Source organism: Sminthopsis crassicaudata, chromosome 2 (genome assembly GCF_048593235.1).
Source record: "Sminthopsis crassicaudata isolate SCR6 chromosome 2, ASM4859323v1, whole genome shotgun sequence".
NCBI classification, from domain to species: Eukaryota; Metazoa; Chordata; class Mammalia; order Dasyuromorphia; family Dasyuridae; genus Sminthopsis; species Sminthopsis crassicaudata.
This window is the reverse complement of record NC_133618.1, coordinates 142,462,775-142,488,995: the sequence shown is the minus strand read 5'-3', so window position 1 is coordinate 142,488,995 and position 26,221 is coordinate 142,462,775. Positions and strand designations below refer to the sequence as shown.

The 26,221-nt window shown below is 36.7% G+C and overlaps 3 protein-coding genes across 27 annotated transcripts in view; 1 reads left to right on the top strand and 2 right to left on the bottom strand.

Annotated features, from left to right (window-relative positions):
• The window catches only part of NPM2 (nucleophosmin/nucleoplasmin 2), a 22,406-nt gene extending 3,254 nt beyond the window's left edge, over positions 1-19,152 (bottom strand). For 4 of the 25 annotated variants that reach the window (XR_012486027.1, XR_012486026.1, XR_012486020.1 and 1 more), the window contains exons 1-5: positions 17,851-18,442; positions 16,756-16,803; positions 1,596-1,685; positions 1,227-1,312; positions 899-1,024 (exon numbers count right to left, since the gene is read on the bottom strand). Coding sequence is in view for 10 of the 25 variants with exons in the window: in XM_074287469.1 (XP_074143570.1) it covers positions 899-1,024; positions 1,227-1,312; positions 1,596-1,650 (267 nt within the window). In the remaining 15 variants the exon portion in view is untranslated. Of the gene's footprint in view, positions 1-898; positions 1,025-1,226; positions 1,331-1,595; positions 1,686-2,125; positions 2,237-16,755; positions 16,804-17,850 lie in introns of those variants that run through there. The other 21 variants (XR_012486031.1, XR_012486029.1, XR_012486022.1 and 18 more) reach the window with 10 other exon arrangements.
• PBDC1 (polysaccharide biosynthesis domain containing 1) lies at positions 18,857-24,557 on the top strand. The gene is made up of 6 exons (XM_074287473.1): positions 18,857-18,960; positions 19,058-19,123; positions 21,924-21,983; positions 22,462-22,602; positions 23,537-23,648; positions 23,797-24,557. Exons 1-6 carry the CDS (start codon positions 18,922-18,924, stop codon positions 23,916-23,918), a joined length of 540 nt encoding a protein of 179 aa, XP_074143574.1. The 5' UTR covers positions 18,857-18,921; the 3' UTR covers positions 23,919-24,557.
• XPO7 (exportin 7) overlaps positions 24,544-26,221 on the bottom strand; it is a 35,457-nt gene continuing 33,779 nt past the window's right edge. The window contains 1 exon segment of the mRNA XM_074287462.1: positions 24,544-26,221. Within this exon segment, the coding sequence (XP_074143563.1) occupies positions 26,128-26,221 (94 nt within the window). The 3' untranslated portion in view covers positions 24,544-26,127.

The window sequence follows — 26,221 nt, the reverse complement described above, 5'->3', positions numbered from 1 at the left end:
TCGAAATTGCCTTGAATCATCATATTGTTGAGAATAGCACAGTTTATCACAAATTGATCACTACATAATTTTTGTTGTTACTGTGTACAATGTTTTCTTGATTTAGTTCACTTCACTCAGCATCGGTCATGTAAGTCATTACAGGCTTTTCTGAAATCAAACTGTTCATCATTTCTTATAGAACAATAATATTCCATTACATTCATATACCATAACTCATTCAGCCATTCCCTGGGTGATAGACATCTATTCAATTTCCAGTTCCTAGCCATTACAAAAAGAGCTGCTACAAACATTTTTTGTACATGTGGGTCCTTTCCCCTTTTTTGTGATTTCTTTGGTATACAGGCCCAGTAGAGACACTGCTAGATCAAAGGGTACACACAGTTTGATTGCCCTTTGGGCATAATTCCAAATTCCTCTCCAGAATGGTTTGATCAGTTCATAACTCTACCAACAATGTATTAGTGTCCCAGTTTTCCTACATCCCTTCCAAGATTTATCTTTATATTATCTTAGCCAATCTGAGAGATAGGAAATGGTTACTCAGAGTTGTATTGATTTGCATTTTTCTAATCAATAATGATTTAGAACATCTTTTTCATATGCATAGAAATGATTTTAATTTCTTCATTTGAAAATTGTTTATGTCCTTTGACCCCTTCTCAATTGGGGAATGACATATTCTTAAAACTTAAATCAGTTGTCTATATATTTTATCAGAAATATCAGCTGTAAAATTTTCCTCCCAACTTTCTGCTTCCCTTCTAACATTCAAAGCTTGCATTTTAAAGAGATTGGCAATATTTGATAGAAAAGTATGAATTTCAGAGAAAGCAATTTATCTCAGTCCTTACTAATCTCTCACCCTCAGTTAATGGGTCATGGGGTAGCTTACCATGGGCAGGACTGAGGGCTTCAATGTGGCAATGGGAACTGGTGGTCTCTGTTTGCCATCCTCACTAGGAGGTGATATGATCTCCACTATGGTCACATCATCGTTGCTCTTCTCTCCTAGGCATATCTGCAAGGGAGTATGGAAGCAGGCTCAAGTTTCCTCTTAGCTATTAACCACTGCCCAGGGCATCCTCCTAAATAAATCTCAGGAACACTTTTTTTTCTATTTAGAATTCCTCTTCTCTTTCCTCCCTCTTCCTTAGCATAAGGGCAACTCTCTCCTCTTACTTCCTAGTCATACTTAGTTGTCTGCCTAAGGGTTCACTCACCAGGTGCAGCATTAATTTATGATCACCATTCCCATCTTCCAAGGGGTGAAAAGTGTATGAGCGATTACTCCAGTTCAACTCACAGCCTGAGGAAGAAGGAGAGACTGGGGAAGGATGGCTATGAAGAATACTTTCCCCTTTTCTCTGCCCTCCCCCATGCCTTCTCTAGCATTTTAGATCAGCAAAGATGGAGCTCTAGCCATCAATCAATAATTCTTGCTAGAGAAGGCTTTCCAGGCTTTTCCAGTACTAAGAACAGGGTAGAGAGGGAAATCACAAGAGAAAGGGAAGAAGAGTTCTCTATCCCCAAGGTTAGGAATACTATCCAAACCCTTGACTCTTCCAGAAAAAGAATTCCACTTTACTTACCCCAGAGCAGGGCCAAGGACTTTTCAGCCTTACTTCTGGCTCTGGTTAAAGGCATGATGCTTGAGGAGGGAGTTTTAAAGGCACCTTAGGCTGTAAGAAGGAGGAAAGATAGATAAGGGTTGTCCTGACAATCTTAGCCCCCAGGGATCTTTCAGACCTCTGAACTCCACAGTTACTCTAGCCTTTATTTATCCCCCTCCTTGAATCAATTATCCACCTTGCTTTGTCATATAACTACTTGTTACCGGTATAGACCTTCTATCTTCAGATACACTTCTTAGGTATCTTTTGTATTCCCCCAAAGACCTAAGGTATAGGGCACACAGAAATCACCGAAGGAGTAATGAATGAGTCAAGTTGAATCCTAAACTATGAGGCTTTAATGTTTGGAGGTCACCTTTCCTCTCATAGGAACCATCATGCCCATCTCCTAGGGCTTTATGAAATTTATAGGTAAAATAAATAAATAAATAAAAAAAAAAAAATCAAGGATCAGGAAGTGACTTTAGCTCTTAGTTGCCTGAGCTCACCTCTGCAGTCCCAGCCTTCTGGTCTTCCTTATGCCCTAGTCATTCCATCCTGCCCTATATTTCTGCCCCTGCTTCCTCAGCTACACTGCCTCTATGCTCACTCCTACTTCATTTTCCTTTTATCATGGGGCAGGGTAGCCACAGATGGTTCTTATGAAGCTTGTTAGGTTCAATCAACCTACTGGTTGCAGGTCTTAAAGCAGAAGTAACCTTTTTCCATAAACCACTCTTCTTCTGAATAAATTCTGAAGTATTTATGGGGATGGGGATTTAGAGTCTGTCCAGTCCTGTGCTAGGAAATAAGGAAGAAACATGAGAATAATAAGTCCTTGGGACACAGTTTCTTCTTGGAAATAAGACTAGCATACATTCAGCAAATTCTTATTCAGTATTTCAGCATTTTAGGTTTCCATCTCCAACTTCAGTATAATGCCTTGACTAGTTATAGAAAAAAAACAAAACCAACTAATACCAAATACCAAAATAAGTGCCAGAACAACAGATACCCTAGATATAAAAGGTCACATCATAAGAAACTGGAGCAAGAAAGAAGATAACTTTTAAAACTACGGTTAGAAGGAAAAATCTCATGACCAAACCAGGGATAGCAAAGATCTCAGAAAATAAAATGGACAATTTTTATTACACTAAACTGAGAAGCTTTTATACAAACAAAATTATATTAGAAAGAAAATAATGAACTAAGGAAATTCTTTGCAGCAAATTTTTCTGATGAAATTCTGATATCTAAGATATATTTAAAAATCATATTGGAGAACAAGAGCTGTTACTCAATAGATAAATGGTTAAAATAGTTCTTAAAGAAAAAATCAAATGATAAAAGCCATGGGGAAAATGTTCCATATTATTAATAACAAGAGGAATGTAATTTATAACAATTTCTAGGTTTCACTTCATATTCATCAGACTGACAGAGGAATTTCAGAGTTTGAGATCTTGGAGATGGAGTAATTTCAAGTGATGGTGAGATCTAAGTGTGATAGATGATGAATTAGACCTCTGATTCCATAGAGATGATAATTATATCTTGTGTATTAGGCCCCAGAGCAATAAACTGCAGATGTTAAGTTCACTTGCTTAATCATAGGAATCTAACTAGAGGCCCTCCACTCTTGTTTTTGCCTTGTTATGGGGACCAACCTCATAACAACCCCAGAGTGGAAGAGGTGACTTGATGATATGGAACATCCCCCAACCATTTTTGCCCATCTATTGCCCAACATAGGGAAAAGGTCATAAGCATTTGGCCAAATAAGTGATCCTGTTTGTGAGCTTGTGGCTGCTTTTCTATCAGTCCATGAGATGAGTTTCTATCAGAAGTTTGATTTATGTTTTTCAATCCAGCCCATAGGTCTGCTTGTCTGCTCAATGGGACTTCCTGAAAGATCAAGATAGGTCTGCCAAGGTAAGCTCATCAGATCATTTGTCAAACAATGGAATTCTGTATTTTGTGTAAATGCTTCTGGAGGATAAGGGTCAAGATCTATCAACCAATGAGATTCTTCATTTTACAGAGATTCTTCTGTATCATATAGATATCAGACACTATAACATTAAAGGCAGAGAGCATCTCAGATCATGAGAAAGATCTGAGGTCTACTTCATTAGAGGGGGCCATGGATTCTTTAATAAAATGCTATAGGCTTGGAGTTCTGCCTCAGTTTTTTTTTTTTTTTTTTTTTTTTTTTTTTGTAGGTTGGACAATTTTGGATCATACATTAAGTAGCTGAAGTAGACAATGAAGGTCATAGAAAACAAGGAAGTTGAGGAACTTTGAGTTTTGGCATTAGAAGAGTCATCCAGATACTGAGGATGATGGCAAAGGGTATCTGAAAGGGTGATGTACCATAGGCATTGAGAAAGGCAAGAAAGCATCCTAGATGTCAAAAATCAGGGCAGATAATAATTCAATACGTAGACACTCTTTCCAGGGGTGCAAATCACAACCTATCCATAAATATATCAATAAATATCTCATAAATATTCTGTAAGAAACCTACCCAGTGCATCATGAGGCCTTCCAGTAGGTTACTTAATGTTAGGTACTGCTGATGTAGTATAGTTGACTTACTTTTGTCATTTCTCATTTTTGCTAATATGATATCTCGTGAATGATGTGTTTTATGCTTCTCCTTGTGTGCAAGTTATATTTGGCAATATACTACAATCTAGTTATGCTTAGCACTCACCTATTCATTGTTCTTTGGGTAAGATGAAACTATAATTCTTTGGAGATTGCAGCATTTCATAGTTTTTCCCGATTTAAGGGAAGAGAATAGTGATGTTTTAAAAAGATGAATTTTTGTTTTAGAGAACATCTTGGGATCATTGAGAATGATGCACAGTTTCTCAAATACAATGCAGATTACTTTCTTCTATTCAACCCTGGGGCCAGTTCATTATTTGTAATGCTTATCCTGCCTAATCAAGATACACACATACATATATGTATACAAAGAGAGAGAGAGAACTCAGTGGATTGTACATTAAAATTACATGTCATGATGTGGCAAATAGTCATTCTTTATCCTCTTAGTTTTTCCTATGTGAATTTAAAACAATTGACATTTAATTGTTTGAATTACAAATAGTAGCAGGAAATATGACAGCTCAAATTTATTATAGCATTTTATGATTTACAAAGGTGCCAAATATTTGTGAGAAATAATTCATTTGGAGTTCTACTGTATTCCAAATATTATTAATCAGTTATAATTCTATAGAGATAGTGATTATAAGTTCTATATATTAGATCCCAGAGCTGTGTGCTGCCAATTGTAAGTTCTCTTATCTGATAGTAAGATAAAGGCCCTCTTCCACTCTTAATTTTTCTTGTTATGGTGACCAAGCCCAGCATGGCAGAGGTGTCTCAATTACATGGAAAGTCTCCCAATTTATTTTTGTACTTCTGGACCACTTTCTCTTGTCAAACATAAGCAGGTGACCATGTTATGATATAATGTAAATGACTCATGCTTCTCCCAATCCAAGATATCCTTGCTGACATACCATTTCTAGCTGATGCATCATTTTTTGGATCTCAAAGCAAAATTTTTGAACCTATCAACCAATAGGATTTCTGTACTTTGTATAGCTTCTTTAGAGTGTTCAGGTATCCAATTTGGCATTAAGCTTTATAAAAATAAGGCCCTGGAAAAAAGGGGCATCTTAGATCATGAGAACCATTTGAGGTCCATTTCATTAGAAAGGACCATCAATCCATTGGCCCAGGGATCTGCCTCCAGTCTCTTTTATTGTTGTTGAACAATTTAAATCTCCACATTATTGGTACCCTGAGATGGGACAGTGATGTGTGGACTTCAATCTTTTTAGACCAGCTCCAACAAAGGACCCTAAAAGGAAGCATATATTAGGATGAATTTTCACCAATGGCTCCTCTGCAGACACTGGTCCTGGGAAGTAGGATTCCCCTCACTATGTGCACCCAAATTCTTTAAACCTGAGGTACATCTTTTCAAGATTGGTAAGTCTGTCTAGATTTATCCTAAATTCAATTTATTTAAGAAGAGTCCCCATTTGGACTAAGAGGAACTATTTAAATTTGTGACTAATCTGTCTAAATTTATAACCTCTGGAGCACTCAAATACTATTTTTATAAAAATTACATGACCATAATTCTAGCTTTTTATACACAGGACACTGTTTTTTCCCCATTTTTTCCTCCATTTTTCTTTACTTTTATTTCCCTTAGACTAGGAAGATTCAGCAGTGGAATTGCTAATTCCTCATTTTTAGCCAGCTAGCCACCTGGGTAATTTTAAAGTTTCTTTTTGACAGGGTTAAAATAGATTTTTTTTAACCTTTAAATTATTTTATCAAGGAGTAATTAATTTTTGTTATCGGTAGAAAAAATCTCAAACTAATTGAGGGGAAAATCATTTCAGTGGCTCTCAGAGGACTGTTGTTTATCTTTCATTATTGAAGAGGATCATGACCCCCATCTAGAAGATTCTATGACCAGTCCATGGATGGGTAGGGCTTGGGGGAGTGATTCCTCACTTCAATACTCTGAAACATCTTGAGGAAGCAATAAATTGGGCTAGATCTGATCTCAATGGTAAATTGTCATGTGGCTTTTGTGGAAACAATCCCAACCTCTTCAGAGAAGGAAGCACATTTTAATTTTAAAGAGGTAAAGAAAGGAGAAGTCTCCTTTTTATTTAATGAGTGAGGTTATTGTCACTTACATTCTTAGGACTAAGTGAGTTATTGATAATCAAAACTAATTTTTAGGACATTTTCAAGGAAAGTAGATGTAAATTTTGCTGAATATTCACTTATAAAAGATATTTTAAATCTTTTAAGAATTGGAAGTATTGAAGAATTTGCCAAAATGAATCCCTGAATGTTACTGTGTTAGCTACAGGAAAAGATCTATATAAGCAGAACTCAGGTGATTAGAAGATTGCCTCACTAGATCCATAATCAAAGTGGGGAAGGGGGTGTGGAGTATCTCTGGAGTCTTCAGTGGGGAATCTCTCAGATGGTAAATGCCAAAAGGTAGGTTATCTGAGCAATCTAGTCCAATTCTCTCAGTTCTCCGAGAAGTGCCACTCTTGATACCCCCAGGAGAGATGGAATCAGGCAAAAGAGGATAAATGCATCCTACATGATTCACACTGGGACAAGTGTGGACTTCCTCTTCCTGATGACTAAAGAAAGAACTAATTTTTTTTTTAATGTGGGATACAATTTAAAAAAAAAATCTAGTAACTATATCAATATAATTGATCTCTTTTCTTTCATATTCTTATGCCTTTTATGGATTCAAAAGCATTATCTTGAGATGAACCAACACACACACACACACACACACACACACACACACACACACACACACACACACACACACATGGTTTTAAGAAACGCTGCTTTACTAGGAAAGACTTACATGAACTGATGCCAAGTAAGATGAACAGAATCAAGAGAACACTGTACACAGCAACAGCAAGAATATGTGATGATCAACTGTGACAGACTTGGCTCTTTTTTTCCTTTTTCTTTATTAAAGCTTTTAATTTTTCAAACATATATTTAGATAATTCTTTAACATTAACCCTTGCAAAACCTTATGTTCCAATTTTCCCCATTTCCCCCATCCCTCCCCTAAATGACAAGTAGTCCAATACATGTTAAACATGGTAAAAATGTGTGTTAAATCCAATATAGGCATACATATTTATATAATTATCTTGCTATATAAGAAAAATCAAATCAAATTGGAAAAAATGAGAAAGAACATAAAATGCAAGCAAACAATAGCAAAATGAGTGAAAATGCTACTCTGATCCACACTCAGTTCCCACAGTCCTCTCTCTAGGAGTAGATAGTTCTCTTCATCATAAGATCACTGAAACTGGCCTTAACCATCTCATTGTTGGAAAGAGCTACGTCCATCAGAATTGATATTTCAGTGCACAATGATCTCCTGGTTCTGTTCATTTTACTCAGCATCTGTTAATGTAAGTCTCTTCAGGCCTCTCTGAAATCATCCTGTTGGTTTGTTTCTTACAGAACAATAATATTCCATAACATTGATATACTATAACTTATTCAGCTGTTCTCCAACTGATAGGCATTTATTCAATTATAAAAAGGGCTGCCACAAATATTTTTTGCACATGTGGATCCCTTTCTCTACTTTAAGATCTCTTTGGGATATAAGCTCAGTAGAAACACTGCTGGATCAAAGGATATGCACAGTTTGATAGCCCTTTGGGCATAGTTCCAAATTGCTCTCCAGAATGGTTGGATCAGTTCACAACTCCACCAACAATGTATTAGTGTCCCAGTTTTCCTACATCCCCTCCAACATTCATCATTATCTTTTCCTGTCATCTTAGCCAATCTGAGAGGCATTTGCATTTCTTTGATTAATAGTGAGAGCACCTTTTCATATAACTAGAAATGGTTTCAATTTTTTCATGTGAAAATTGTCTGTTCATATCCTTTGACCATTTATCAATTGGGAGAATGGATTGAATTCTTATAAATTTGAGTCAATTCTCTATACATTTTAGAAATGAAGCCTTTATTAGACTTCTTAAGATGTAAAAATGTTTTCCCAGTTTATTGCTTTCCTTCTAATCTTATCTGCATTAGTTTTGTTTGTACAAAACTTTTTAACATAATATAATCAAACTTATCTATTTTGTGATCAATAATTATCTCCAGTACTTCTTTGGTCACATATTTTTTCCTCCTCCACCGATCTGAGAGGTAAACTACCCTATGTTCTTCTAAGTTGCTTATAACACTCTATGTCTAGATCATGAACCCATTTTGACCTTATCTTGGTATATGGTGTCAGGTGTGGGTCAATGCCTAGTTTCTGCTATACTAGTTTCCAGTTTTTCCCCGCAGTCTTTGTCAAGTAGTGAGAAGAAAGAGTTATTAAGTTGGGTAAAGTTTGGTTTGAGAATACAAAGGGTTAAGAAGATTGTTTTGATTAAAGCAAATAACTTTTGATTTCTTAGAGGATTATGGAATTTTATTGAACAATCTCCCCAAATTAGCTTAGAACAAATGAAATGATGAAATCCTTCATCATTGTCAGTTTTTCTTCCTGTAGGGGAAAAAAGTCTAGAGAAATGGATTCTTTAACCAGCTCTTCTATCTATCAAGGACTTGTTGTAAATATAATCTACACTTTAAATGGGCAAACTCAATTGACCAATTAGACCAAAGGAAATTACATTTTTTAATTGATAAAATTCTAAAAGCATCAATTAATGTTAATGTTAGGAAGCAGAAGAATTCTCTTAGTTTGGACAGCAGGACCCAACTACAAGATAGAGGAAACAAATATAATCTTGATTTCTAAAACTTAGAATTTCAGACCTGATTTAATGTCATATGTTCTATGTGTGTTCATTTTGTAAATGATGAAACTAAGTTTAGGAATAGTGGGTTCTTTATTTCAGACAGAAAATAACTTATACAATCAGGAAAATCTTTTAAGAGAATGGGAAATAAGTATCTCTTTTATCTGTGTTGTCATTTGTGCTTTGTGCTAATCTAAGCTAAAACACCAAGCTAACAGGTGTTAACTATATCTTTTCTTTTGGCATGATCAACCAAAAGAAACAAAATGTTAAAAAAAAAAAAAGTAAACTTTCAAAAATAAAAGCCTTAAAAAAGGCAAATCTTTCTTCCCTCCTCCCGCCCCTGTTTCCAACACTATGTTGGAGATTGCTGAGATGAAAGACATATACAGAAATTAACTAAAAACTGATTGGAATCAATCAAATTTCTTTCGATTTTATATTATAACTTGGATGACTTTATAAAGTATTTCGATGAGCTTATGGGCAACTAGAAAATTCTGTAAAATTTAATGAAAACAACAATTTAAAAAAATCACAGATCAGATGTTCCTTAATGGGACTTTTAAAATGGTTAGAAATTTATTTGAAGTTGAAGTTTTAATTTTAAGAACTGTCTTATTAATTATTAGCTATGTTCAGAAGAGAGTCAATGAAATAGGAATACAGAGAAGTGTTTAAGATTGGGATAAGTTTGTCATGAAATTTTTATTGTTAGGCAGAATAAGGAAATTTAGATCTTTTCATAAAAGAATTAAAGTGGGTAGAATCAGAATTCATTTACCATTCTGTAGTTTACTACTTTAAAATAGCCAACCTGAGTGTACTAAATTCTGATTGGGACTTCTAATTGAAAGTGAATCCAAAAGTGCTCCCCAAAAAGGAAAGACTTATTATGAAATCGCAAAGCAACTGAAGATGTGATTTAATGATACTAGAGATTTAAATCAATTGTTTAGGTAAATTAAAACAGTAAAATTTGTATTGAAAACAGTTGTTTAGTGAAAATAAGTTCATAAGATACCACCTCATACCTCTCAGACTAGCTAAGATATCAGGAAAATATAATGATAAATGGGGAGATGTGGGAAAACTGGGACACTAATGCATTCTTGGTGGAATTGTGAACTGATCCAGACCTTCTAGAGAACAATTTGGAACTATGCTCAAAGGTCTATAAAACTACATATATCCTTTGATCCAGCAGTGTTCCTACTGGGCTTATATCCCAAAGAGATCATAAAAGTTCCCAAATGTGTAAAAAATATATGTAGCAACTCTTTTTGTGGTGGCAAGGAATTGGAGATTGAGGGTATGCCCATCAACTGGGGAATGGCTAAATAGGTTGTGGTATATGAATGTAATAAATATTATTGTTCTATAAGAAATAATGAGCAGGCTGATTTCAGAAAAGACTTACATGAACTGATGCTGAGTGACGTGAGTACAACTAAGAGAACATTTTATACCATAAAAGCATGAATAATGTGATGATCAACTCTGATAGATTTAGCTCTTTTAGCAATACAGTGATCCAAGACAATTAATTCCAAGACAATTGAGATAAAAAATGCCATCTGCATCCATAGAACAAACTATGGAGACTGAATGTAGATTGAAGCATAGTATTTTCACCTTTTTTCTTTGTTTGCTTTTTCTTTCTCATAGCTTTTTGTTCTAATTTTTCTTTCACAACATGACTAATATAGAAATATTTAAATGATTATATATGTATAACCTATATCAGATTGCTTGCTGTCTTGGTGATGGAAGAGATAAGGAAGGGAGGGAGAAAAATGTTGGAACTCAAAATCTTATAGAAATGAATATTTTTTCATGTAAATTGGAAAAATAAAATATTTTTGAGGGAAAAAAGAAAATAAATCCAAGTTGTATAAATAAGACCATAATAAGTCAGGGAAAGAATTATTGAAGATAAAATTAAACAAAAATATAAAAAAGATATAGGTATAAATTAAGTTTATACACATCTTATAAAGGATGCTCAGATTACAAAAGATTGAATTAAAATGAACATATGGCTTATAAAATTATAAAATACTGAAACCTCTTTGAGAGGGAAAAGCAGAACTTGCAAATTATTTCAGGACAAATAAATATTTTATTTGATGAAATGAGGAAGCTTCCAATATAAAAGAAATTCTTATCATTTATAAGCTGATAAATCATAAAATCATAAAAACAAAGTGATTTGGAATCTCTACTAAATGATCTTATAATATAAATTAAGAAAAAACAAATATAAATGGACTTAATTTTTGAGTGATTTAAAAGGAAATACAGAAAAAGTCATACTCTGAGCCCTTCAGAAAAATATATCAGATAAAGTAAAGCAATTTCTGTTAACTCTATATGAAGTCAAAACTATGTTTTTATGAAAATAGAAAGTTTTTAACACAAAGAGATCTTAAAGGAGGGAAAGGGACCCACATGTGCAAAAATGTTTGTGGCAGTCCTTTTTATGGTGGCTAGAAACTGGAAACTGAATGGATGCCCATCAAATAGAGAATGGCTGAATAAATTATGGTATATGAATGTTATGGAATATTATTGTTCTGTAAGAAATGACCAACAGGATGATTTCAGAGAGCCCTGGAGAGACTTACATGAACTTATTAAGTGATATGAGCAAAACCAGGAGATCATTATACATAACAACAAGACTATACAATGATCAATTCTGATGAACATGCCTCTCTTAAACAATGAGATGATTCAAACCAGTTCTAATTGTTCAGTAATGAAGAGAGTCATCTACACCCAGAGAGAGGATTATGGGAAATGAGTTTGGACCATACCATAGCATTTTTACTCTTTCTGTTATTGTTTGCTTGCATTTTTATTTTCCTTCTTAGGTTTTTTCTTTCTAGATCCTATTTTTCTTGTGCAGTAAGATAACTTTATAAATATGTATACACATATAGAGAGAACTGACTCTAAATTATAAGAAATCAAGCCATTCTACAACTGATAAATGGTCAAAGGATATGAACAGACAATTCTCAGATGAAGAAATTGAAACTATTTCTAGCCATATGAAAAGATGCTCCAAGTCATTATTAATCAGAGAAATGCTAATTAAGACAACTCTGAGATACCACTACACACCTGTAAGATTGGCTAGAATGATAGGGAAAAATAATGCACAATATTGGAGGGGATGTGGGAAAACTGGGACACTGATACATTGTTGGTGGAATTGTGAATACATCCAGCCATTCTGGAGAGCAATTTGGAACTATGCTCAAAAAGTTATCAAACTGCATACCCTTTGATCCAGCAGTGTTTCTACTGGGCTTATATCCCTAAGAGATCTTAAAGAAGGGAAAGGGATCTGTATGTGCAAGAACGTTTGTGGCAGCTCTCTTTGTAGTGGCCAGAAACTGGAAACTGAGTGGATGCCCATCAATTGGAGAATGGCTGAGTAAATTGTGATATATGGATATTATGGAATATTATTGTTCTGTAAGAAATAACCAACAGGATGATTTTAAAAAGGCATGGAGAGACTTACATGAACTGATGCTGAGTGAAATGAGCAGGACCAGGGGATCGTTGTATACTTCAACAACAATACTATATGAGGATCAATTCTGAAGGATATGGCCATCTTCAACAATGAGATGAACCAAATCAGTTCCAAAGAGCAGTAATGAACTGAACCAGCTACACCCAGTGAAAGAACTCTGGGAAATAAGTGTGAACCACTACATAGAATTCCCAATCCCTCTATTTTTGTCCGCCTGCATTTTGGATTTCCTTCACAGGCTAATTGAACAATATTTCAAAGTCTGATTCTTTTTGTACAGCAAAACAACTGTTTGGACATGTATACATATATTGTATTTAATTTATACTTTAACATATTTAACATGTATTGATCAACCTGCCATCTGGGGGTGGGGAGGGGAAGGAGGGGAAAAATTAGAACAAAAGGTTTGGCAATTGTCAAAGTTGTAAAATTATTCATGCATATATCTGGTAAATAAAAACTATTAGTAAAAAAGAAATGTATAATGTTTGAATAATAAAAATATGTATACATATATTGGATTTAACATATATTTTAATATATTTAACATATATTGGACTACCTGCTATATAGGGGAGGAAGTGAGGGGAAGGAGGGGAAAATTTGGAACAGAAGGTTTTGCAAGGGTCAATGTTGAAAAATTACCCGTGCATATTTTGTAAATAAAAAACTATAATAATAATAATAATAAAAATAGAAAATTTAAATCAAGGTATTCTACTATAAATAAAAGTTTCATTCTAATTCAAGTAATTGTCAAATATGTATTAAAGCATGAGAATATTGATGATAATGGGTCCCAAAATTTGAAACCTTGGCAATTAATGGCCTTTGCAGTAAGGTAAGATTTTTAAAAATTATTTGAATTATGTTTCATTTAGGTGAATTAAAATTTAAATTAAAATAGATTTTGGTTAATTTATAATTATTAGGAAATTAGCTTCTCTTTTGATGAGAATCAAACATAAAATTCTTAATATGGAAGATAGTTTTAGAAACTATCAAAGCTTTGTAAAAACAAAACAAAACAAAATAAAATAAAAACAAGCAACTAGGAATCAGGAACATTTACAATCAATAAGCACCAAAATGGATGTTTCCTTTGAAAAGTATTTCAATAAAAGTGAATAATAGAGTAGTAACAGTAACATGATTATGAGAATAGCGAAGAACCTTTTACAGTATTAATATGTGACATTCTGGTGCAATATAGTTAGGCTTTGGCCTGTCCTCTAGGGCATTGCCAAAATAGCTAAATGAACGATTTTTCCAGCATAAAAGAAATTAACTTTGTGAAGGAAATGGACAATTTCTTCTTCCAAGTCATCCTGCTTATTAAAATCTGGGACATCCTACAATGGAGATCTTGTGTTGAGTTGTTTTTGAATCTATTTGTCACTTATAAAAACTATGTGATTTTAACTAATTCTAACTGCCCAAAAATCCTTAATGAAATTGGTATGAACTGTGCATTTATAAACAGTAAGGATCATAAAGGGGGTTAGCTTCTTGGATCTAGCCTCAGATACTTTTTCCTTTAAAAAAAATTTAATAGTATTTTATTTTTCCAAATACATTCAAAGATATTTTTCAACATTCACCTTTGCAAAATCTTGTGTTCCAGAATTTTCTCCCTTTCCTCTTTCCATTCCCTCTCCCCCAAGACAGCAAATAGTCTGATGTTGGTTAAACATGTGCCACTGTTCTGAACATATTTCCATATTCATCATTATCAAGATCAAAGGAGAAAAATGAGAAAGGAAAAAACAAACAAGCAAACAACAAAAAAAGGTGATTCAGTCTCTATAGTTCTCTCTCTGGATGCAGATGATAGCTTCTATCACAAGTCTGTTGGAAGTGGCTTAAATCACCTCTCTGTTGAAAAGAGCCAAGTCCATCAGAGTTGATCACCACAAACTCTTCTTGTTCCTGTGTATAATGTTCTCTTGATTCTATTCACTTCATTCAGCATCAGTTTGTATAAATCTTTACAGGCTTTTCTGAAATCGGCCTGCTTTTCATTTCTTATAGAATAATATTCCATAGTGGATATCTTCAACATAAGAAATATCCAACTCACTTCCAGTTGATCAATGATGGACAGGAATAACTACACCCAGAGATGGAACACTGGGAAGTGAATGTAAATTGTTAGCACTACTGTCTATCTACCCAGGTTACTTATACCTTCGGAATCTAATACTTAATGTGTAACAAGAAAATGGTATTTACACACATATATTGTATCTAGGTTATATTGTAACACATGTAAAATGTAGGGGATTGCCTGTCATCGGGGGGGAGGGAATGGAGGGAAGGGGCGATAATTTGGAAAAACGAATACAAGGGATAATATTATTAAAAAAATTACTCATGCATATATACTGTGAAAAAAAATTCTAAAAAAAAAAGAATAATATTCTATTACATTCACATACCATAACTTATTCAGCTATTCCCCAACTGATGGGCATCCATTCAATTTTCAATTTCTTTCCACTATAAAAAAGGCTGCTACAAATATTTTTGTACATGTGGGTCCTTTCCCCTCCTTTATATACATTATATATTTATGAACATTTATATACAGAATAGTAGAGATATTGCTGGATTAAATGAATTATTATCACAGTTTTATAGCCCTTTGGGCATAGTTCCAAATTGCTCTCCAAAATGGTTGGATCAATTCACAACTCCCCCAACAATATATAAATGTCCCAATTTCCCCACATTTCCAACACTTATCTTTTCTGCTAGCTTGGCCAATATGAGAAGTGTGAAATAGTACCTTATGCATTTCTCTAATCAATGATGACTTAGAGAATTTTTTTAAATGACTAGAAATGTCTTTAATTTGTCTGAAAATTGTTCACATTCTTTGACCATTTATCAATTGAGGAATGGCTAGTATTCTTATGTGAGTTAATATTTTAGAAATAGCCTCAGATACTTAACAATTATTGTCTGACCCTGGGCAAGTCACTTAACCCCAATTGCCTCAAAAAAAAAAATCAAAAAGGTTTTTACTAGAAAACTTAAGTTGAAGAAGGGGTAATGTTGCTTAAGGAAATGTTTCTTCCTCTTTTTAAATTCAAATACTGTTATTACATTATAAATGTTATGATTATGACTTTACACATTTTTTAAAAGTAGAAAATAGTAAATTACTGCTGGGAGAAAAGCATGATGAAATCCTCTTGGGAGATCTTTATCTATGAGGTTCCTTGAAATAAGCCTTGCTGACAGGGTATTGTGAAACTTGACAGCATTGCCATTTGAGGAGCTGAGGCCTTTCCCACCCAAAGTGAAAAACTTAAAACTTTTGAATAGTTAAATGTGTGTCATTTGGGATCATTTGGAAACTCAGGTAATTGTATCTTTTAATGTTATAATTTTGAACTATTTACTGTGTATCAACTTGTGGTGAGGAAGTAAAAACAGCAGTATCATGTCTTTTAGGTCTGGGTGACTGAGGAAGGTAAGGTATTCCTCCCCAAATATACTTTTTCAGTTCATGGTAGAAGCTATGTGTCATTGTGGCACACAAGGGATAATAGAATTAAGAGTGGTTACTCCAGATACCACCAATGGCATAGCTATGTGTCCAACTTGTGCAGCTTTTAATTAGCTTGTCTATCAAGTCACAACCAGTGGTGTCCCATCTGCTAGGTACTTACAGAAGATTAGTACTGAGTCCAAGTTAGTCCTTAAAATTGTGCCCAGGTATGTTCCACTTGCTTACATGGACTCTGCTGGATGAATTTCATTCTCATTTTTATCCCATTGTATTCTGGAAATGGTGATATTTTACTTTTGGCTTTGCATACCAATGTGTGTTTGTGTTTAGGAAGGAAAAGAGGGATGATAGTTGTAAATAGATGAGATTTGTGGATAGTTGAAACATTCTAAATGAGATTTTGAGGCTAATATATGAGAAAAATAACAATTATCTAGTTCTGAGCTACAATTAGTGAAATTTTGCTGTCTGAGGAAGTTTCTTGGAACTTCACTTTACTGTTAGTCTGTTAGTTTTGAATCCAGGTGTGTTTTAAGGCTGCTGGTTCATCATTCAACGGAAATGCCATGTATCCCTGTTTGAGGCCTATCCACAGGAGAATGTCCTGGGCAAGTTAAGAGAATGACCTTGCAAAGGTAAAGATAGCATTCTCTTGAGCATATCCCCATCTTATTAAATAAAAAAAATTCTTACCTAGTTAATTTTGAAATTGGCTATGATATCGAGTCATACAATTGGCACCTGAAATCAAACAGAATATTGCTATATTCTTGCATTTCTTCACATAGCAAACTGAATTGATAAGGACAGTTATAAAAGAATATGAATCCTATTGGTGATTTTAAAGTAACCATAAATGTTAATATAGTGAGGGATCATTTTAAATTCTTATTTGAATCAGATAATGGAGATCGTGAAGCCTTATAACTGGTAAGATATATAGTTTATAAGAAATCACCCTATAACATTCTTTTATTGTGAAAATATGATTAATAGATGTCAGTTAAAATATGACAATTTTCAAAATTGGATTAAGAATTTTACGTGTAAAATTGTATGAAATATCTAATAATATTAAGAGACAAAAACTAATTTTCCAGGTCAGGCTATCATGATGCAATAATCAAAATTTTCTCAAGTTTCAGAAGAATTGTCTTACAGCTCTATTTAATATTGTTAAGTCTTAGCACCTGAAACACAGATCTAAGGAAGAAACTTCTTTATAGTCGACTTGAGAATATGGCTTGTATTAAAAACACACAATTATAGACTCTGAACTTTTTTCATCCACATCAAGGATATGTGATCCTTAATAGCGGAAGCTACGATTTTTGGAACTTATTGTAAGAACTCATGGGGTAGAGTTTATATTATGGAGTGTTTCCAGATCCTGATCAAGGAATCCGATGATGTCAGTAACCGGGATGGGGCTGACATCCATAAACTAGAAGTGGGGTTCTTATGGGGAAAGGCTTCTGGGGAATGACGTAATAGATTTTCCTTATTTCACATATGAATATGTCCATGCCTTCTCAAGGAGTGGGGAGGGAGGAAGAAGAGATTTTGGAACTCAATTTATAAAACTCAAAGTTTAAAAAAAAAATTAAATTTAGAGGCCGCTAGGTGGCGCACTGCACAGAGCACCAGCCCTGGAGTCAGGAGGACCTGAGTTCAAATGTGTGACCCCGGGCAAGTCACTTAACCCCAATGGCCTCGGTAAAATAATTGGGAAATATTTAACTTGGTAAATGAAAAAGTGTTTGTGTAGAGACTCTTTGTTCTCAGTACCTTAGGCGTCTGTGGTTTTTAGTTTGTCCTTTTTCTCACGGCCCTGCCCTCAGTGGGGGGCAGGTCGAAAGCCCGAAACGGCGGCATGGTCCCCTTGGAAGCCAGCCGAGACCGGCGGCATCATTTAAATCCTCAACAATTCGCTTCATGTAAACCTCCTACATGGGAATACTTGGTTTTTCTCGAGTCCTCCATCATTACTCCCTAACTAACTGTAGGACAATGTTTTCCACAGGCTGGCGATCCTGGCACCTAAGTGGAAGGTCTGGGCTTTGGGGAAACTCCAGCAGTTTTAAATAAAGCCTTTTACCCCTTGAGTCTAAGGCCGGAAAAGCCCCGTATCAAACACTGGGATCGATCGGGGGCACAAAATCCGCCCACAAGCGGCTGGCGCTCTAACTGCGGGAGTAACGGGTGGCGGCGAGGCGGCAGGACACAAAAGGAGCCAGTGCTCGGGAGAGCGGGAGGTTGACGCACCTCACCCGGGAGCAAGTCCGATCACCGTTCCTGGTTCCAGAACTAAATGTGTATGGAGAGGAAGAAGGTGTACTGCACTAAAGGGCGCGGTGGGTCGGTTGGTCCGGCAGAAGACGAAGCCAGGAGGCGTAACCAAACTACCTTCCGACCAGAAGTCAAGGCAGAAGTACTTCCGGGGTACCGAACTTTGGTCTTAAAACGTAAGGTTTTTTGCCCCGCCCCCTCGCCCCAGCCAATTGACAGGTATTTTCTTAACCATGCTTCCCAAGTGCACTAGATTGGCCCGCCTACTCCAAACTCTTCTACCCCCTTTCTCCGAATCCCAAGTGCCTCCAGATATTCTCGCCAGTGCGCTTGCGCCAAATAGTGCCGCCGGCTGCGACGAGGGGAAGGCAACAATTCTCTGCTTCACTTTTCTTTTCCCATTTCGATTCTGTGCTTGTGTTGGGGAGGTTGGTGCGTGCGCAGACGCAGGCCCAGTGGTCGGCCGATCTACTTTTTCTATTCCTTCCACGCTTTCCCTTCGCAGGCGAGGAACTACTTCCGGTAGCTGCCCGGAACCGGCAATTGCGAGGCGGGGCTTAGAGGGAGGCGATGGCGGCGGGAAGCGGGGGAAGCTGTCTGGATGCGCTGGTGAGTGCGGTTCCTCTGCGTGAGTGCCAGGGACTGTGGAGTGGGATGGGGCAGGACAGGGCCTTGACCTGTAGTTTTTCCCTCGCTGTCTCCACAGGGTCCTGGGGAGCTGCTGTCGGCAGCTCACGCCCTCTCTCTGCCAGCCGAGGCCTACGGCAATGACGTGAGTACCAGCCGGACCCTCGAGCCCCCTTCAGCCTTGGAGATTCCCCTCCTTAGGCCCCTTTCTTTCCTGGAAGCCCAGGCGGCCCCCACGTGCCCCGAGGCGCCCGCGGCGAGCTTTAAGTTGCGCTTCTCTGGGCTCGTTCCCTGGGGCGCTTGTTAAGCCCTAAGCCCCGAACTCTTCTTACCTGTCCCCTGCTTCTTTCTGGGCGCCCCGCATCCCGGTCCACTTGTCTTTTTGGGCTGACTTGTTAACACTATAACTCCGCCTCCTGTTTTCTCAGTTCTCCCCTCGCAAACACGCCTTTTTACCCCAGTCCTTAAACGTCGGGGCCCATGATTTCCTTTGTAATCCGATATATTTCATTCTATACGTTTCACGTTCTGAAAAAATAGGCCTGAAACATAAAAAATTATGCCCCTTTTGCTTTAGACCCTGCTGTTAGGGAGAGGCAGCAGGATGGAGGCCTGACCTGTAGTCGAAGGATGTGGCTTTTCAGACCTACCAAAGAAGGGCATGTAGCCGGCCTCTGAGGCTCTTTCCAGCTCCATATGAGTGCTCCCGTGTCCTCTGAACGTTTCAAGCTGGATCTTCCACAGATTCTCTTGCTTGTCGGGGTACTACCATCTCAGTCAAGTCAGAAACGTGGTGTTATTGCTCTCATTTGTACATCCTCTCCAATCAGTGGCCAGATCTTCACATCCTTTTCACCAAATGATCTTCACTCCTGGCCCCTTCTCTTCACGAGCTTCCTTGGGTTAGGCCTCCATCGCTTCTGGCCTGGACTATTCTAGTGTCCTCCTTAGTGGTCTCTTAACTCAAATCGTTTTATCTTCCAGAGAACTGCCAAAGACATTTTTCGGAATTGTAGCTCTGATGGATTATTTTCCTTTTTAGTAAATTACTGACTCCTTATGGCCTCTGGGATTGAATATAAGTGTTTAGGCATTAACAGAATGACTCCATCCTACCTTTTCAGTGTTATATACCGTTTCCATGAGATACTCCCATGGCTATCTCTGTGCCTGGAATGCATTCATTCCTCATTCCCACCTTTTAGAATCCATACCTAGCATCTTTCAAAGCTCAGCTCAAGTACTTTTCTGGTCCTGTTTTCTCATTTTGGAAATTGAGGGCCTTGGATTAGATAAAGATCCTAGGAACTTCAGTATAAAATAATTGCATTTAAGGTATAAACCTTATATATTGAGTATGTGCAGAGAAATGAACTAAAGTAGGTTAGATCTCACCTTGAATGGGATTTGGTTTCTAGGCCAAAAGGGAGCTTATTGAAGGTGTTCAAAGAGAAGAATGTATCAAATGAGTATTAGAATACATAGAAAAGGAAGACTAATCTAGCTAGAAAAGATGCATATGGATTAATAGTGAAGTGGTGTATACACATTCATTGAGGACTGGCCTCTAGCGTCTGAGGTTCAAATCCTCTCTGACCTTCAGCAAATCACGTAAACTTCTTAGATTCACAAAGCAAGTCTAAAGACTAAGTGGCTTATGTGTTACTTACCTGCATTGATAGAAAACTACCAGTGTGTTACTTTCCCCCTATCTGTTGAAATTTTGGATTTTGATCCTTTCCCTTTAGATAAACCAAGGTTTAAGGAGGCATGTAGTGGTTCATTTTAGGTGACATTGGCTTAGGAAGGAAACAGTTATTTAGTGGAGAGTTGGCTTCTGTAATTTCACCCATGTGATACCTTTTCTAGTGGTATCATATGACAACCTTAGATATTATTTCATGGATTACTGTAGCTAAAAATGTTCAGTTTTATGTAAATAACTTTCTCCAGCATTAGCTAGGCTTTTGACAATATTTTTTGAAAGCAGATTTTTTTTGTTATTGTTGAGGCAATTGGAGTTAAGTAACCTGCCCAGGGCTACATAGCTAGGAAGTATTGTGTCTAAGGCCAGATTTGAACTTGAGTCCTCCTGAATCCAGGTTTGGTATTCTATCCACTATGCCACCTAACTCCTTTAGCCTAGTATTCAAGGCCTTCTGTAAGCTGGCTATAATTTACTTTTATAGACTTATCTCCTACCACTTTCCTTTTAAAAGAGACACCAGACACCTGAACCCTCTCTTCATTTCTGATCTTTGTCTTTAATGCTTTTACCTTGAGTCGCATTTGTTAAACCATTAAATGTCCTTGAAATCCTAATTGATTGTATAGCTAAAAAATATTTTATCTTACCTTATGCACTCAATTTAGAATAATGTGTATGTAGTATTCCACAATGCCTTGTATATATTAGGCATTTGATAATGGAATAGTACATATGAATACAAAGAGCTTTAAAAAATGAAACATCTTCTTTGCATTGTATGTTGCCTTTGATTATAGGAGCATAGATTAATTTCATTTTATATTTTAAGAATCAAGGCACACAAGCAAATCAATCTTAAGAGTTAAGGAATTAATAAGCAAATACTCCACTTGATTCAAATCCAGTATCTTTAAAAAAAAAAAAAAAAAAAGATCTGAGTATACATGGCTATCTCCAACAGCATCTCTTGCAGCTGTGAAAGCAATGTAATTAATTGAGATTCATGATCCATCTAGCTTACTTGTTAACTTTTGACAACTGGTACTTAGAGATGCCAAGCCCAGCACAGCTTGGGTGCCATCACTTGTTCTCAGGTGTATCCTCAAGAACCTCTTTGTCACTCATCTTGTCTATCTGCCCAGAATGGTTTTCCTTGTGTTCCCTCCAGTTTAGACTGCTCTTTTGTGACAAGCCAGCAGCCATACTGAGATGATTTTTTGTTGTTATATTATTGCAGCCTAACATTGAGATGGTTTGGGCCATGAAGGCTATGCAGCATGCTGAGGTTTACTACAATGTGAGTCTTTTTTATTTCAACTATTCAAATAAAATTAAGAAGACCCTTCACAGGGCCAAGCATTTTACAGTCTTCTGGGAGGCTGTGGTGGTATTCAGCTTGGGGTTAAAAAATGGTACAGGAAAAGAACTACTGTTATTTCTTTTTCAGATTGGGTGACTAACAAAAGTTTCTAGTTCCTAAGAGACAGTGGTACAATAGTAGAGTAAATGATAATTTTTTTGGGAAGGACTAGAGTTGAAATTCCACTTCTGCCATTTTCTACCTGTAGACCTTAAGACATATCATTTGGTTTCCTCTTCTATAACATGAAGGGCTTGGACTAAACGTTCCTTCCTTCCCAATACAGATTTATGATTGTACAGTGGAAACAAGAGTAGACCAAGGTCAGGAGAATTGCAATATCCTTTATAATAATAATTGTTATGAGAAATTCCAGACTTTTCTTTGAAATATTTCCTTCCCTTTTATCTGGCAGTTGATTTCTTCAGTTGACCCCCTGTTCCTAAGACTCACTAAAGTGGATGACCAGATCTATTCAGAGTTCCGGGAGAATTTTGGAAAACTCAAGATAGATGTGTTGGACCCAGAAGAGCTCAAATCAGAACCAGCTAAAGAAGTAAGAAGGATCTTTAAGAACTAAATTAAAATTGTGATTTAGTGGGGCAGCTAGGTGGCACAGTGGATACAACACCAGCCCTGAAGTCAGGAGGACCTGAGTTCAAATATGATCTCAGACACTTAATAGTGTCTGACCTTAACATAGAATCAAGAAAAATATAAAATATCAAGAGTGAATGGTTATATATATTCAGAGGCTGATTTTTTTCTGATCGTGTGGGGTTTTTTGCCTTCTGGATATTTCACTTGTTTTAGGCATGTCTTAAGTAAACTAAACTAAATAGTTTATTCCAAAGTATTTAAAGAAAAGGTTAAAATAAGGCATTTTAGGTTTTATCTTATAACTATAAATTGTTAAGAAATTGGCATTTTCTTATAAAAATTTAATTTGTAATTTTAAGAGAAAAGATTGACTTTTTTCTACTAGTATTAACTATATTTATTACATATTCAACCATTATGAGTACTGATGCTAAGAAGGTCCAATCTCCAGCCTTTTTTTCCCTTTTTTTTTGGGGGGGGGGCGGGGAGGGAGGAAGAAGAGAAATGCTGGGTCTCTTTCCTTGTCTCAGCCAGGCTAATATAGTGCAATGATTATTCACATGTCCCAGCCCAACTTTCCATCCACACGGAATCTGTATCTTGCCTAGTGGCTTTCTGCTCCTTAGAACTAACAGACTTAGACTTAGGCTCAGCAACTCAAAATTCCTAATCGCAAGCAAATCTACTAGTCTTCTAACTTTAAGATCAGGGGCATCAAAATTTTTGACATATATGGATAAGAACATGGCTTGGACCTCCTAGTAGTTAAATTCTTGTCTTGACAGTGAATAATAATTTTAATCCTGGTGTAAACTTGCCTCCAATAGTCTACATAAGGCCATAGTAGCTAAGTATGTTTGTTTTTTCTGGTCTGGGTTTTTCTTTCTTAGAAATGGAGACCATTTTGCATGAAGTTCAATGGTATTGTTGAAGATTTCAATTATGGTACACTGCTACGGCTGGATTGTACTCAGGGATATAGTGAAGAAAACACTATCTTTGGTGAGTATTATGTGCAGATAGTCTCTAGTTTGAGAACTTACTGCTAGAATTTCTCCTAGGCCTTTTTCAGTTTTCTTGTGGACCTTTGAGCTGGGAGTTCTTGTCAGAAGAAAAGGTGATCTAAAATGTAATTCTCCTTGCTTTCCAGCTACCAGGATACAGTTTTTTGCTATTGAAATAGCCCGGAACAGGGAAGGTTATAATAGAGCTGTTTACAACAGTGGTCAGCAGAATGGAGCAGCAGAAAAAGACACTACTATGCCCAGGTAAAGGCTGCAGGAGCTACCAGTCTTTCAGATCACTGAATCTAATATCCAGGGAAACTTGCAGGAACCTTTGTGGATTAAAGAAGCATCATCATTTGCCATCTGCTGTGTGTAGTTTCCTGATTCAACCATTGGAGTTGTCACACAAACTTCTCAGGGTGTAATTGAACAAAAGAGGCAGTGTTCAGAACTGTTCAAGGAGCAATCAGTCAGTAAAAAACCTGATCTTATAAATAGTATGGATATAGGCCATACCTTTAAAAAAAAAACAAAAAAACCCCAAAAATACAAGACATGTTGTTTTGGTGAACTTTATATGTGGGAAGTTTTATAAAAAGGACTTTGTGTTTTATCCTTCTGAATCTTACTCATTGTTCTCAGAAGCAAATAGTTCCAGAAACATATGTGCTCTTTAATTGCTCTAACTGTAAGGCAACTATAAAACAATTTCAACTTTGTTATATCTCTTGTACATTTGTGGCTAACAGTTTATACTATTTCCTAAGATGTCTAGAAGTAGGTTTGGTTATAATGGTAAAATCGGCTAGCTACTGGCATTATACCAATCATTATATGCTTTAATATCCATGCTTATGGTCAGAACACTTAAACAACCGGATGAGAATAAATTCAGTAGAAACCATTGAAGTTTATTGGCGGTCACAATGCTTACACTGTATGTAGCAAACACCCTTACAAGTCAACCGTCAATCTGACCACGCAAGAAAGGACCCAACACACAATCGCCAGAGGAAAGAACAAAAAACAAAACACAAAACAAAAACACAAAACCAAAAAGAAACAAAAACAAGAAACTAAACAGGGTTGGGTTAGGGGTGGGCAAGGGAAGAGAAATGAAAATAAAACCTAATTGATGTATTCCTTGGGCAAGAGCTGAACTAGAGATGCACACAACTAGCAGCAACAATTGTGGGAAAGGTACAAGGCAAACAGCTTTTTCTATTAATTACTCTGTAGGTATTTTTTTTGTTTTCAATATTAAAAACATTTACTATGGTGGGTTTTTTTAAAAAGGAAAAAATGTCTTTTTAAAAGGGAGAAGAGAAGGATGTTAAATATTTCATGCTAGGCAGACCTTGTTATTAAGAACCCCCTCCATTGTGGTAACTTTCTCCAGCTCATACATTCATGAGTGCAGGGTATATATAGATATATATAAATATCCACACACACACATACATACACACACACTCATGCACGCGCGCGCACACACACACACACTCTGCCTCAAGGGCTGGGGAAGACTAAAAGTTGTTGGCCACAGGAACTTGGCCAGAAGTAGCCATGTTCAGAGCTGTTCAGCCCCAGGGCAATAAGCTTTTATTTCAGCTCCTGTTTGTCTCCATACTTCAGAGACCCAAGAAATCATTTAACATTCTGGTAAAAATCACACTGCCTTTAGAGCAAGAGGCCTTTGTCCAGGGAAATGGGAGAAAGGAACAAAACACTTTAGCTGGAGTATCTGTCAGTGGTGGTGGGGGGAGGGAGTTTTAAAACATAGTAAAGGAGGGATGGTGCTTGGTTGGACATGGCTTAGAGTTCCTAATAACAAGGGTTAAGACAATAACAGGAAATGGTAATTTCAGGGAGAAGTGAAGGGACGGACAATAAGAAAAAATATACATTTTGGAATTACTTTTTTTTTGCCTCTCTCTACGCTTGTCACTAAATATATCTCTGCACTTTCACACACCCTCATCCAGTAAAGCTTCAGGCCACCAGAATACACATTTTCATCACTTGCATACACAACCCCTCACTTCAGCATTGGTGCACTAGACTCTGTAAAAATTTTTCAATCACACTTTTTTTTTTTTTTAAACTTGAGTCAATATAAACCTTGTTCAAAATGTTATGAAAAAATGTACATGTTTATACAAGGCAGGTTGTGTCAGGACGCTGGGGTTCTTCCCCTCCACTAGGAAGAGGGGGCTGGATTCTCACACCTTCCTGCTTACTATCCCCACTTCCCCCAACCCCACCCCACCTCCCAGGAACCAAGCAGTGCCCTGCCCCCTGGTGAGCACAGGCTCACACCCCTCCTTCCCTGGGAAAACAGCCAAACTGACCTTTGTAATCCCCCCCAGAGGGAGGAGCAAGGGTCAGCCATACCCTCTCCCCCTCAGAATTGTTCAACCCTCTGGGCCAGACCAAAGGGACACTGCTCTGTACAGGTGGAATCCGGTAAGGTGTCAGCTCATCATGTCATTGCTATTCACGCCATAGGTGGAATTTTTCATGGAGTCATTGACTTCCCGACGAAATGCTGATAAGTTCTGGGTGAAC